Genomic DNA, 14,794 nt, shown 5'->3' with positions numbered 1-14,794 from the left:
CCACCTCCATCCACTGGCACGATGGCTGGGCACGGAACGTGGCAGCCTTCTGGGCACCTGCAGAGGACCAGCACAGCACAGGGGGTCTGCCGTGGGGAAAGTGGGGCAGCCCAAAGGGGAAGGAGCATTTCAGTGGGTCCCTGGGGAGCTCCAAAGTCCCATGTGGCTGCTGTGGGTGCTGCAGGTGGCCCTGGGGGCCACATCCTGCGTAGAAGCCCTCACGGTTGTACCTATCCCTTAGGAGGAGGGGGCCATGGCTGTGTGAGGAGGCTCCACAGGGTGTTGTGAGCAGGGTGATTGCTGATGAGGCTTGGCTCTGTTGGGCTAGAGCAGCTGATCTGTGCAGTTAATCTTACCTAATTAATCTTGGCCAGGGGACGGTGCGTGCCTCCTGCCCCATGGCAAGAAACCCCTTTCCAAAGCAGCTGGGGTGTCCATGGGCTCCCCTGGCGCCTGGGGAGACCCCTGCAGCCATCCCAGCCCCAAACACATCCCCAGAAAGATCTCCATGGGTTTGGATGAGCAGAACTGAGCTGAGGTGGACCCTCTGAGTAGGAGAGTGGGTTGTACGATGGTGGGTCGTGCTGAGGACGGGTGGGTTGTCCTGGACTATGGGGACTGGGGGAGAAACCTGTCCTGTCCTTGGGGATGGGCATGGCCTTACCTCGAATGTTCTCGGGAGGGTCTGGTGGCTTCAGCTTGGGTCCAAGTGCTGCTGCGTTTGGTGGGCGTTGAACAGCTTACGGTGCATCAGTTAGAGAGAACATCAGATTTACTACAGAGCCCCCTCTTGTTTGTTTACAAAGGTGGCAAAGGGACACTGGAAGCTCTAGGCAGGTGTCTAGGGTGGGTTGGTGGAGCCGTATCTGGGTGAGGGCGTGTTGAAGCAGGGATGAGAGACAAAGTCTCCTGGAAATCAGGGGGTTTGAGTGTGAAGAGAGACAGAAAAAGTACTCCTAAGGGAAGGGCATGGGACCTGCTGGATGGGCGAGTGTTGGCATGTGGTCATCACGTTGCCCAGGCATGGAGAGAAGCTAAATGTGCAGACCACTGTCAAGACTCGGAAGCTGCCCTTGTTCAGCACAGACCGTCAGCATCACCTGGCATCGATGCCCATGGTGTAGGCCTATCCCTTGTTACCGTAGTGAATACAGTTTTGCCTCTCTGTGAGGCCAGAGACAGGCCCAAAAGCACAAAAAAATTCCAAAGTGCCTCAATTTCAGCTCCTTCTGCCCCCCCAGTTGGGTATTTACAAACACCAGGTGGTGTCCTGGGCCCAGCTTCAGCAGTTACGTTCTGCACGGGAAGGGATGCTCATGTCTACGGCTGGAGCGAGCTACCGGCATCTGGGATGGGCAATGGGAACTGAGCACCCCCGGGCAGCTGCCGGGGCGTGTGCGCTGGTGGGAGCCCTGAGCAGGAGAAGCTCAAGCCTCCCAAGGTTCCCACCAGGAGCAGCTCACCTTAGGCAGTCACGCAGGAGACCTGAAGCAAGGAGATACAGAAGGCGGCATCTATGCTATAAACGACACAGGCCTATCTATTTACAAAGTTATTCTGCTCTACAAACAGACTCCGGTCTCGGGAGATGACAGGATTTCCATGATCCTCTCCGTTCACCCCAGCAGCAAGCCGTGAACAATCTCTCCTACCACTTACCATCCTCATCTTTCATGTATACGACTAAACCCTGAGGCTCAATCCAGCCTCACCAGATTCCCAGCTGCGTGTAGGGCACAGACGAACCCCGAGCATTTTCCCAGGCGGGAGGAAGAGAGAGATGCATGGAAAACAGAGATGCAGAGCTAGAAACTACGGCATTCGCTGAGCGCCGGCAGCTGGGACTCGCTGGTAGGACCCAGCTCAGCCACGTCTCCTACCTTCTGCTTCTGGGCCAGCCGTGGCCGGGGGGGAGCCCACCTGCAGCGGGGCAGCTGCCGACAAGCTGGTGTAGTCTTGGAGCGATCCAAGGGGAAAGCTGTGTTACTGGGAGTGCTGGGGGAGCTGGTAGCCTCCAGAGCTTTGGAGGACACCACCGCCCCATCCCCGTGCCGTGCAGGTGCAGCTGGTGTGTCCCGGGGCAGGATGGCAGCGATGTGCTGAGCTGCCCGTCCTCAGCCCAGCCGCGCACTGCGTTCTGCTCCGGTGTTGGCACAAGGATCTCGGCAGCTGCTCCGTGCCCCTCCGCTTGGGAATAATGGAGCTGAGCCTTAGGGGGGAGGCACAAAGTCCTGGTTCCTCACCCAAACTTCTAGGCTCTGCTCTTCCCTTGGGAATAACAAAGAATTTGCAAGCCACTGCAGAGAAGCTACACTGGCAAGAGCTGCGTAGATGGCTTGTTTGCTTTCCCTGCTAGCCCTCACCCCTCTGGCTCCGTACCCCTCCCCGTCCCCTCAATGTTGGTAACAATCTTCAGGTTTGCTAGAAAACAAACCAAGGAATAGAATTTGAAAAGCCATATTATTAATTTCAAGCTCCAGTTGGGTAACATAAGGAGGAGGAGGAAAAAAAAAAATATCTCTTGATCCTTGCCAAGTTTCAAAGGACAAACCTGAGTAGGAGAGAAATGTGATTTCCCAGCCTCGTCAAGGGGATGATAAACAATGCAGGATAAAAAAGAAAAAAAAAATTTTTTTTTTAAAGGAAAGCTCTAAAAGAAGGTGATAGACATTGTCCTTTTCAGCTGGAAAGTGGAAACCAATTGATATTAATATGGTGTTAAAGAGAATATGAAAAAAAGCCCTGTGCAAATTGGCAAGGGTTTAATTAGAGTCACAATAAAAAACAGCCCTGGAGGCATTTTGCTTTTTAGTCATTCACATACACCTCCACTCAATCGCATTTACAGAGCCAGGAAAATTATTAATGCTCATTATCCTGAGAACCTTTCCCTTGTAGCTCTTGGACATTAATGGATAGTTTTACATTTTGGGAGGGGGATAGACATGTTTCACCCCCAGACCCGGCTCACACAAATGGGAAACCCTGGGCAGCTCTTATCACAGAGGAGCTTCTACCAGCCCCGATGATAACTGCTGCTCTTGGTGGATTTCTGAGGGGAGCAGAATGAATTGAACCAACAAGTCATGCTGCGCAGCAAAACCATGGGGGCAAACGGTGCTGGTATAGTGGGGAAGGATCCCCAAAAAGTCCTTCTCAGAACATAACCACGCGGTCCCCTTTCTGCAGGACCTACAGGGAGCCAGGTGTCTGCGCTGGCTGCTGGAGCTCTGACCCACCAGGCAGGGCACGGGTTGGTTTTGTTTTTCCCAGAGGTGTACTGACACTGCTAAAACTGCTATGAACCGGAGGGGGAAGAAAAAAAAAAAAGGAAAAAAAGCGCTTTTTTTTGCTTATTTTGAATGTGGGAAAAATGTAACAAATGGCAAGGAAGAATTTGACAGGCTTCAAGGAAGGTTTCGAAATAACAGAACTGCAGAAGGCAAATGAGAATAGCACTTAATTCATCCTCCTTAGGGTAACGCTGCGATTTCCCTTCTACCCATTTTGGCAGCCTCGCCTGCCTTCAGACCGCAGGCTGTGCCCATCGGCTCCCCCTTCTCCCCCCTCTCACCGCATGACAGGCGACCGGGCACAAAAGCATCCTACGAACATGACCACAGCTCCACCTTGACCACAGAAAACACCAGCAGCAGCCAAAGGAGGCAGATGTCTAGCAGATCCATGCGACCCAGAGACAACCCAAATCTAATCTGCTCCTCTAGCCTACGTGCGGCGTTGCTTTCTGCCTGGCCGCTACCCACTGGTGTGCGGAGGCACGGCGGGGAAGGGAGAAACACGTCGGTCTGGCTTTAAATACCTGTTTTTTTCTGTGTTTCTGTCACGGGCGTGGAGGCAGTGAACTCAGAGGCTGGTCTGATGATGCTCGCTTATGGTGGGAGGCAGGAATCGAGAGGGCAGAAGACAGTGCGTAAATCAGAGAGTGAAACCGCACAGGGATGGGGCAGGGCTCTAACGGGACTTTTTTTTTTTTTAATGGCTGGCTGGCTGAGCTGGCGTTAAAGCAAGGAGGGATTCGTTTAGGCATCTATAATTCAGAAAGGAGGTAATGACAGAGTATCTCGCTTTGGGACTCTGACCCAGCTTGGGGTTAAGGGTGATCCCTTTACCAAGGTGTTGCCCTTGAGGTCCAGGCGAGTCAGGTTCACAGCCCCTTGGGGGTGTCCTGGTATTTCAGTAAGTACTTTACATGGGGCAGGACTGGAGGAGGAGGAATGTCTCTGGCCAAAAGCAGATCAGAGTTAGGCTGTGCCTTGATTCCCTGTTGCTGGTCAAAGGCACACAACGCACCCCTAGCATCAGAGCAGGTCCCTGAGGTCCCCTGGGCGGCCCTGGCTACCGCCTGAACTGGAGCAGCCCCTCCAGGGACGGTCTCCATCCCCAAGTGCACCATTGTGGCCTGAGACCTGACTCTGCAGACACATGGGTGGGGGTCTGGATGGGGGCAAGGAGCCCAGAGCTCAGGCCTGACTATACTGAGCCAGAGATCTGGCGGCTGGACTGCGATTTACTTTTTATTTTGTCCCTTGCCACCAGTTAATGAAAGCTTTATGGGAACATTTTCCCTGCCCAGGAAGAAGGTTTTGGAGAAGGAATAAACCCTGAGATGCAAGATGTGGACCAGGTCCCTCAGAGCAGTCTGGCAGGAGAGGCAACCCCCAGCACCCCCAAGCCCACCCAGGTACCATCCTACCTGCCCCAGATGTACGACACAAGCGAGGCAGAGCACTGCAAACCACGCACACGTGCACGGCACTTGCAAAACACCAGACCTAAACTACTGCTACAGGTGAGCATGGATAAAAATCGAGTGCCCCCAGGCGCGTGGTGCAGCCGCTGACGTGGTGCCCTGTCCCTGCTGGGGCCATGGGGATGCTGCACGCTCTGGGCAGGGGTGGGGGATGAGCACGTGTGTATGGTGTGGACCTGCGTGAAGAGCATCTTTTCACACACCAGAGGCTTACTGTCTTCTGCCCAGGGTCATTCCAACTGCATGGAAGTTGGAGCTAAACCCTCGGCTTCCTGATTAACTACTCAAGCAGGGTACTTCCATGAATATATCTATATTTGCATAAACATGCAATCAAGTTTCCTCATCCCTTTGACTGGCTTCTGGCAGCTCCCCCAGACAGACTGTTACTAACATACTGTGGGTGTAAAACGTCCTCCTGGGAAATATCAGGCCCAGAAAGCATGGCAAGGGGAGGAATGCGTGTCTAATTCCCCCATGAGAAGCTTAAAAAAAAATGGCCTGCTGTTAAGTTTTATCTGCTCATTTCCAAATGACAAGTGAAAACGCTGTCTCCTTGTTCACGGAGGGAGGGAAGGAGGAACCCCGGGGAAAAGGGCAGAAGTTTTCCTCTGTGGGGTGGTTTTAGACATTAGGAAAGGGTGTTTCTGGCACGTGTCGGCACCAGCCCTGCACGCTTCTGGCTGCTTGCACCGCGGCTGCCTGGGGAGTGTTAGAGCGCGGCGCTGCCCTTGACGGCGCAGCCAGCCTTCATGGCGTCCCGGAGTCCTTGAGCCTGGCCACAGGGACTGGCTGCGGTGCTGGGAGAGCCGGCGAGGATGGAGCCAGCTTCTTCCCTCCACCCGAGAGCCCGTCCCTGGTGCAGCTTAGCAAAGCCCGGGGCTGCTCTGTGGGTGGCAAGGGGCAGGGGTGGCAGCTCGCGCGCTGTGCTGGGGAGGGTTCCCATCCCAGCGAGGGGCTGGGGAGGCACAGCAGCACCCAGCCTTCCCCATGCCGCTCTGGGAGCAGCTCTCCTGCCGGCTCAGGTACCGCACCTGGAGGCTGGTGGCAGAGCAGGATGGGGTACAATTTCCCTCCCAGCCCGGCAGGACAGATGCGTGATTTAATTTTCTGGTGGGACAGTAAAGCCTGCCTTGCTTTCCTGCCCTGCCTAGTGACGGAGCTGTAAGAGAGCATCTCCTGCAGCCGTGCCAGCCCTGTGTAGGACAGTGCTGCCAAGCGGCTCTAGGAGGGATGAATTCTGAAAACCTTTTCTTTTTAAAAGTACAGAATTGAGAGGAAAAAAAGGGAAAAACATTGCATCCCCCACGTCCAGTCCTGGCTTTGCTTCTTGCTGCCCTAGCGACAGCAGAGTGAGATCAGCTGGGGGGGAGGATGTCAACCCATGGCGTGGTTGTCTCTTGGCTTTGAGGTGGACCCGTTGTGGCTGGCTCCCTGCTTGCAGGGACCGTAACGCTTGTTCCTAGCTCGTGTCACAAGTGTCCAAGTACCCTTGGACTGAACAGAGAGAACAGAGGGCTGCCCAGAGGCTGGGGGATGTGAACTGAGTCAGGGTGATTTTTATCCATGTCCCTTTATCGTCCTACAGAGCAGATAGCTAGGTGTGGCATCCCCACCGCTGCCGGAGAGGCCGGGATGGGAAGCAGGAGAAAGGAGCCCGGCAGCTGAGCCCTGGCCCTCTGAGCGAGGCAGGGAGCATGGAACCCACCTGGCTGGGTGGTGGTGGCAGGTAGGGGGGTGGTGCTGGTGGTGGTGGTGCTGGTGGTGGTGGTGGGCATTGTTGTGGTGGTCGTTTTGGCGGTGGTGGTTTTTGCGGTGGTGACCCGCTGCGGTCGCTCATACGCTAGCAAGCAAAGAGAAGAAGCAGGAGGCACTTACTGGGGAGCAGCGGGGGGTTCCCTTGCCAGCCCACGCACCCGCCAGGCTGCTGCTGCTGGGGCTGAACTGGTGACCAGTTTTTCTCAGCGCGGTTACAACTGGGGCACTGAGAGGATTAGGGCGGCAGCATGACGCTGGATGCAGCGCGTGCGTGCCGGGGCCAGAGCCTGTGGCCGTATCAGCTTACTCTGTTGGTGTAGATATTGGCTTAAATACTTACAGCTCGATCATAAACTAATTACCAATTAAGCTGAAAAGGGGAAATAAAAGCACGCCTGGGTAGGGATGGGGAAGAGCGGGCGGGAGGTGCAGAGGAGCCCCCAGCCCGCCCTGCAGGGGGTCTGACGTCCCGGGTGTCTGTGTGCCAGCTGGCAAGAGCCCTGCCTATCCCGGCTCCATGAACTGCTCCATTCCCTTCTGCCACCCTACAGGCAGCAAACTACCTGGCACCATCAAAACCAACCCGTACCCTTGGCACGTACTAATTACCACTGGCACCCTCTGTTCAGCAGGGGAAATTAATTGGTGGTTTAATGTCAGCAAGCCCCCGTGGAGCCAAGCGGGAGCAATCCCCCGTGCGGTGCCCACCCCACCGCGCTGGCCACAACAGCCCCGACTAAAATAATACTCAAACACAAATTCCTACTTAACTTACACCTGCTGCCCTCCTGTCCTTGTTTGTCCCCCTGCTTCATGCAGATTATCATGCTTAATTTCATAATAGCCCTGAGCTAGTTTAAATACTTAATTTAGGTCACTTCTAGTCTCCTATGCAGGCTAAATAATCTCTCCTTAACTGGCCTTGGACACAAATCCCTCCTGTCCACCTCCTGCGTGTTGCTCCCAGCACCCCCCCAGCTTCTCCCTAGCAGAAAATTCTGATGGGAAACATCTTCCAGTGAAACAACGGTAGCACTGAGGATGCCAAGCACTGTTAAAGGGGAAAAAAAGAGTTATCAAAATGGTTTTGACCCGAAAAGCAAAGAATATTTTGGACTGTTAAAACATTTTTTTTTTTTAAATCCTAAATTACTTCAGGGAGACTTTTAATTTTTATTTGTTTTTTGTTTTTTTTTTTTTTTTTTAACCATTTAAATTTAAACTGCTTAAAATCTAAATATGGTTCATTTACCCAGAAAAACCTTCCTCCACTTTTCAATTAGGTGCGTTTTTCTTAATTACATTTGCATTCCTCTGAAACTATTTCTCCTCCGATTCTTTCCACTTGCCTGCAAACCAAAGAATTCATTATTCATTCAGCTCTCTGATTCGCTTCTTCTGGAGGGTAATTCTGAGCCACAAAATTCAAACCCAGGTTTCTGCTTACCCAAAACTCAAGGCTCTTTGATGTCAAACTACCTCCAGCTTTGTTAAATAAGGAGTCCTATCACACCATCACGCTTTCAATAGAAATCCCTGCTGAGCTCTGCCATCTCTGCTGCCAACACTTCATAGACATATGTTTATGTACATACACATGTACATACAGATGTACGCGTACTTTCTCCGTGGTTTTTTTTTTTTTTATCGATACCCCAAAGTGACCCAGACTGGATGCTATGCCAGATAATTCAAACCCAGCTCCTTCTCAGAGCAGAAGTCTGCAATACTGGGGGCGGGGGGGAAGTTCACAGCGAGCACTGGTGGTTTTGAAGAGTCTTTTTTTATTTCCTTTCCGGCTGCCATACTAACGAACCTCATGGGGGGAAACCATGCCAGAGGAAGAGGCAAAATGAGGCTACTGAAGTCAAAGGAAGAAAATATCAGACTCTTTGACAGGACAGAAAATGAGGCACAATTAGGGAAGACTTACTGCCTGGAAAATGGTAATGGACAGAAAATAACCATGGGGTGTTTTTTTTTTTTTTCTAGTGACATCTGCAAGGACCATGCACCGATGTTAAATGCCAGCATTTCAGTTATGTTTTTACTTACTGCCAAAGGCTGAGCCTGCAGCTGCACCTGGAAAAAACAAGAAGAAGCCCGGTCACTGGAAGCAGGACACCATCGGCTCTGATACCAGCAGAAGATCAAACAGATACACGATGAGGGACCAAACAGCAATTAGTTGGTGGGGGTCTCTGCATATCAGTTTGCTGCAACGTCTTAAGAGCTGCTTTTGTCAAACCAGAGAGGCAGCCAGACAGCGCTGTCTGGGGTCTTGGCATCTCAAGCCTTTCACCTGGGAAAGAAAAACCAGTGTGGTCCTTGCTGATGGGTTTTTCCATTAACCATTTCCTTGACCCACTGTCAAAGGACAAGCGTATCTTCCGAGGTTCACTGGGCAAAGCACAAGCTGTAGGGTCTGAGCCAGGTGTTGCATCTGGGTGAACAGTTCTCGGTGAACAGAAGGGCTGAACACCCTTCCTACCGCAGCACTGGCTCAATGGGATGCTGCAAAGCCCCTGGCTTCAAACCCGCCAGCTGAAGATCACCCAAGGACCAGCTTCTGGCACCCAGGAGGCTAATGGCCACGGTCCTCCCTACTGTAACAAGTGGGTGAATGACGGGAAGGCTCAGCTTTGCATGAACATAAAGCACAGGACCAATGATGGTAGAGGCTGGACCACTGAGAGGAGGGGGCTTCAGAGAACTGCCGCTGTTGGACAGGAAGAGGATATCGATGAGGGGGAGGGGGAAGCCACAGAGAGGGGGAAAAGACTGAGTGACAGATGGGAAGAGAGATGAATGGGAGAAGAAAAAGCAGAGGAGAAAGAGAAATAGGAAAAGACACAAGGAATAGAGGGGAGGGAAAGAGAGAGAACAGCATGTCTGTGCCTGTCAACACCAGAAACTCTCCCAGGCTCCTTTGAAGCAATGCAGCCACTTGGTGGGAGCTGACAAGCTCGTTCCCTTTCAAAGAACCTGCTCGTCTACCAGCCCTGGCACACACAAAACATTCCCATCACGGCCTTCGGAGCCTGAATTTCAGCTTTGATCATCTTAAAGCACATAAATCTTTCAAAAAATTTTTGGGGAGGGAGGGAAAAGATTCTCTTTGGTAATGCTCAAAGCTGCTGCTTGAAAGGCTGGAGTGGCTACTGTGGCTCCGTGACATTTAAACAAGTCTGCTAATGTGGACTGGACAGAAACCCAGGAGAAACCGGCCCATCTGTGATGTTTCCTGCCCTAATTCCCCTGCTCAAACGATGGTGGTTACGCATCCTTCATCTCGTCTGTGCACCTTTGCTTCTGTCAGTGCCTTGCTCCAGCAGGCAATTGGATGAGACTGGAGCTGCGCAGAGGGACCGCAGCTTGCAGCGCTTGCCTGAAATACCGACAGACGCAGAACAGGATCCAGAAAGCCATCCAGAAAGCAACCTGCACTCCTGCAGCTGAGCAGTGCCAGCACTGAGCCCATGGACTACTTGACAGCCCGTGGTCTACCGTGGCTAAATAACATCTTCAAAGGACAGTAATTTGCACTGACACAAAGCCATGGACCTATATCCTGGCCCAAGGCCATCATCACTAGGACCCAGCACTCATCTACCCGTCAAATCACCTCCGCGTCCACCCAGAGCCTCTCTTATTTCTCTGTGTACCGAGACAGGGGTAAATACCCGCTTCCCTCTCGGGAGCGGAGCATCCTGCACTGCTTCGAGCTGGAGAAGAACAAGATGAGAATCCGCTCCCATCTGTAGGTGTTGTGCAGCCCAGGGTGGGGGTGCGCCCCGGGCTGGCTCGCTGCAGGTTACTTACATGCGTTGGGGGACCCGTTGGGGAGAGGCAGGTAGGATCCTGCTCGCCAAGACCTGGAGCGAAAGTTCTTCTTGCACTTGCCGCAGTCCTGCCCCGTGGTGTTGTGCTCGCACTCGCACTGGAGGCTGCCCTCTTTGAAGGTGCACAGGTTAGCGTGGAGGTTGCATTTACACCTGGAAGAGGAAGACAGGAGAGCTGTCAGGTATTACGGCTCTCCTCCGTGCCCCTGGTACAGCGCCGTCCATGTGCGTGACAATGTAGCGGTGAGGCTGGGCTGGTTACCCCTTTCCTGGTCCTTCTGCAGGGCTTTTTCACTGAACTCAGCTGTTTTCCCCAAGTATCTGGTGCTGGGGTTACGATTTCCACTTCCTCGCCCGAGGTGGATCTGCAGTCTCTATTCCAAGATGAGAGATATTTTACTCCCACCGTCCAACTGCGGTAGCACAGACTGTTTAATGGTAAGTCAGCATCTCCAGCTGAGACTCCAGGAAGGAGCCACGCACGTTTCAGGTGGGTACGGAAATCTGGGTGAGTAGCTCAGAGGGAGGCTTTTACCTGGAGGCAGAGAGGAGAGCTTCGGGCTGTAGCTGGAGGAGCATGGCTAATGCTGGTGGGGCTCAGCCCCTTGACCCTGGGCAGCGTGCTGAAGTCAAGAGCGTTTTCTCCTGTGGTGTGAAGTTGTACAACACAAACCCTTTTCCTTACGTGCAGCGCAGCCCCAGCCTGCTGCCACCAAAATAACACCACGAACAAGTCGCCATCAGAATCTGCCTTATCGGAGAAGATGACGACGAAAAATACAATTCAGCAATTTGAAAACATTAACAAACTTTTAATGAGCTGTAGTGCAGTACGCAGGGAATAATTATCTCCATGCACAATAATTCCTGTTGCTCAGGCTCTGGAGGTGACTCGCGCAGAGGCTGAGCCCATAACTCAGATGTGGCTCTGGTAACTCCCGGGCCCCAGCTCAGGCCATCAGATGGAGACTTTGGGGACCAAACCCTCTCATTTCATTCCAGACACTGTATCCCAAACACAGCCCACTGGTTTTCATTGCTTTGTGCAATAATTTACGCCCTCAGAAGCAGAGCCATTAGAGAACAGTAAAGCGGTGCCTTATGTGACCCAGTAGAGGTCTGATGGGCAGCGCTTCGTTCTACAGGGCTAATTGTACATGAGATGCAGAGCTGAGGGGAACGAACTGCTTGCAGAGATGAGGAAACGTGGCCCGCTGCTTCTGGTGCTCTATCTGCATGGGGATAAACAACCTGGATTAGGCTGGGAGCCGTGAGCTGGGTCTTTCCTGGCCGCCAGCGCCGTGCATGCCCACCAGCTCCGGGTGCCTCTCCCCCTCTCCCCTGGAGCCCCCGGAGATGCTCCCCAGCCGCCTGCCTGACCCACTGAGGCTGCCGTTGCCGCCTCCTCCTCACGCATGGCTGGATGAGCTGCCTTCATGTATGATTTTATTTTTCTTTCTCCCCCTCCCCTCCCTGTCCTTAATTCTAGCAAACCTGCTCAGAGGCTAAGCGTAAGCTGGATGAACAGTTTCTTTCCCCATCTTACAACCCCGCCTCTGACCAAGCAGAGGAGGAAATATTGCTGTCTCAAAAAGGGAGGAAGGAAGAAAATGTGGTCCACGGAGCAGCAGCAGACACGCTCAGCATGCTCCACTTGAATCTGTGTGTTAGCGAGAGCTGGAGATGCCGCGTCACGGCTGAAAGCACTAACAGCCTCTGAGCATCAGTGCTCTGGGAGCAAGCCATGAATCCCAGTGTCCGGGTGAAGGAAGCAGCTTTGGTTGGTACCTACACAGGAGGGATGCTCTATTTCAGCTGCTCCATGTCCCCTCTGCCTCTGATGAGGAAGGATTTTGGCTGAGCCATCCCAACCCTTTGGCAGAGGCGATGCCCAGCTCTGGGGTGCTGTGGAGCCTGACTCTGAATTATTCAGTGTCCACACAGCACGGCCTCCTTCACTCACTTCAGAACGAGCAGATGAGAAGAAAGCGAGCAAGATATCGGGTTAAAGCAGGTCAAAGCCTCACTGCTACTGCCCTGGGTGCAGCCTGAATCAGAGCAACAGCTTCTGGGGGCTGCAGCTCTCCTCCCGCCTCCCACTGGTGGGAACAAGGGGATGGGAGCCAGCTCCAGGGCGCAGCCTTAAAACCCAGCTTGGGGGGAGTTTAGGAGCCTCAGGGGAGGGGGTACAAGGAAGGCAGGGCACGGCATCCCCCTTGCTTCCTCTGAAGTCTGGGTTGGCATGGAGGGTAGCGCTTGGCTCCTGGCCTTAAACCTGCTAGTCTTGCAATGGGGACATCAGCCCTGGGTGACCACCTCCTGGTCCCCATCACCCCCTTCTACCTGTAGCACGTCCCTACTCCTGGTATGCCCTGCTGAGGGCCAAGCAGTGTTGCAGAGGGCTTCTGCTGGCTGCTGCCTTGCAGGAGGGGGAACTCATTTGCCATTAATTTGGCTCCAGCTACAAAGCCGCCGCCGCCGAGCAGCAAGCCCCAGCCTTCTCGCTGCTGGGAGAGCGAGGCAGGGTGCGTGCAGGAGGCAGTCAGGAGTGCTGTCATACACACACGCTGCTCGCTGGCTGCTGAGGGCTGGGAGCTGGGTACCAGCCCCCAAGACAGCCCCCAGCCCCCTCCTGCCCCCTGCAAAGGCACCTGCCAGTGGGATGGGGTGGGGGCTCAGGGGTGTCCCCCAGCCACTGAGTGCAGGGGTGATGGAGCACTGCTCTTCCCAGAGAAGACCCTCACTTCCTAATGGGTGTAAACAAGGAAAATTGAATAAAGAGAAAGCAGAGGCAGCCAGTCACCCCGCCTGCCTGTGCCCAGGTCACATATTTCTCACTGCTCGGCCCTTGGATGCTGTGCAAAAGTTTTGTTATCCAAAGGATCCATTTTGCCAGGGAATTGCATTCTGAACTCGACCTTTGAGGATCATCAATCTAAGCAGAGAACTGTAACCCCGGCAAGCTGACCCCGCCACGCAGCACTTTCCAGCCCAGTCAATCAGGCTGCATTACTTAATGGCGAACAGCTGAGCGCCTTCAGCCAGCCCCATTTTGTGTGAAGGTTTGTGCACCTGGGCTTTCAACTCCTTCTTGAGGCTTCTCTGCCTCCTCCTCTGGGCCTGTAGCCCAAGGACATGCGCTAGAACGTGCACAACATCTTTCCCCAGCCAAGATCCAGCTGGTGGAGTAAATGGCATTAACCCAGTCCCCTGGGTGGGAGCTGCTAGTCCTGTTTGCCTCTGCTCATCTTCCTCGGGCGGCCAGCCATGGCAGGGAAGGGAGGCTGAAGGGAAAGGTTAGGAGCTACTTAGCAATAAAGCTTAAATAGCAGCACGGGGCAGACACCTGTGCTGTGTCCTGCAGAAGGCAGCAATGGCCCTGCTCCAGTCCCAGGCTGCTCCAGCAAAATGCTCGTTGCAAAATGGTTTCTTTGGCTCTGCAGGAGATCTGAAGAGCTGGGAGCGTTTCTCCTCTGGAGCTCATGGGTCGAAGCTAGCAGTGACGGTGCTGTTTCTTGGTGAGCATTCAGAGCCCACGTCGGATGCAGCCATGGTGGGGCACAGCCCGGAGGAGAGCAGCCCCAGTGCACACCCAGTGGGAGCTGCAGCACCCACAGGCACCCTCCATGGCCCGGGGGCACCCAAGTCCTGTGCTGGGCTGTTAGTAGGTGACACAACTGCATTTTGCATTAAACAGAAACTGGCTGACACTGTTCCCGGCAAAAGTAGCCGGAGTGCTGTGTGGCCCAAGACGTTACAGTTTGCACGACGGGATATTTATGAGTTTATTTTAGTGCAGGTCGTTCAGCTGCTGCCTTTCCTCAGAGTGGTGCAGTGTGGTCTGATGCTGCCAATGTCTCCACCAGGGAACATCATGGAGCTTGGAGCGCCAGGGAAAGTTTACAGGAAAATGTCCTTTTCTTTCTCTGTCTCTCTCTCTCTTTTTTTTTTTTACAGCCATAAAGAACAGTTTGCCATCTCTGCATTTCTCCAAGTCAGCATCCTGGAGGTCACAGCAGCGAGCGGTTGGAGAGGCATCTGGTGCCAAGCTGGCATGTGAGGGAAGGAGATGCCCATGCACAGGCTTAGGAAGGGGGTGAAGGCAGGGGTGAGTGCCGCAAACCTGCAGAAGCCAGGCTGGGAATGGGAAAGCAGCCCCTGTCCCTGAGCTTTCATTGCTAATGACTTCTGAAATAATTTTAAAAAGCCACCCCCAGCCCTTTACTTTCCTTCCAAGGATTCTTACAGATTTTACAACCTCTTTTCTATTTGTAACCCCACTTGCAGAGCTGGGAAGTAACGTAGAGAAAAATCAAAGAGCATCTCTTTATCCTTCTCCTTCCCTGTGGGGATGAGCCAGCTTTGGGGCGCTGGCACCACCCCAGGCATTTTGCCAGGACCCTGCTGTGGTGCTGAGTAGGGC

At 53.5% G+C, this 14,794-nt stretch overlaps 1 protein-coding gene across 3 annotated transcripts in view; it reads right to left on the bottom strand.

Annotated features, from left to right (window-relative positions):
• NTNG2 (netrin G2) overlaps nucleotides 1-14,794 on the bottom strand; it is a 47,442-nt gene that overhangs the window by 5,158 nt on the left and 27,490 nt on the right. For all 3 annotated transcript variants that reach the window (XM_080403025.1, XM_080403026.1, XM_080403027.1), the window contains exons 2-7: nucleotides 10,352-10,524; nucleotides 8,585-8,611; nucleotides 6,480-6,614; nucleotides 3,821-3,889; nucleotides 1,881-1,955; nucleotides 665-739 (exon numbers count right to left, since the gene is read on the bottom strand). In XM_080403025.1, coding sequence (XP_080259151.1) covers nucleotides 665-739; nucleotides 1,881-1,955; nucleotides 3,821-3,889; nucleotides 6,480-6,614; nucleotides 8,585-8,611; nucleotides 10,352-10,524 — 554 coding nt within the window. The remainder of the gene's footprint in view (nucleotides 1-664; nucleotides 740-1,880; nucleotides 1,956-3,820; nucleotides 3,890-6,479; nucleotides 6,615-8,584; nucleotides 8,612-10,351; nucleotides 10,525-14,794) is intronic.

The sequence above is a fragment of the Falco punctatus genome (genome assembly GCF_963210335.1).
Source record: "Falco punctatus genome assembly, chromosome: 9".
Lineage (NCBI taxonomy): Eukaryota > Metazoa > Chordata > Aves > Falconiformes > Falconidae > Falco > Falco punctatus.
Note: the sequence above shows the minus strand (reverse complement) of the source record. Positions and strands in the feature narration are given on the sequence as shown.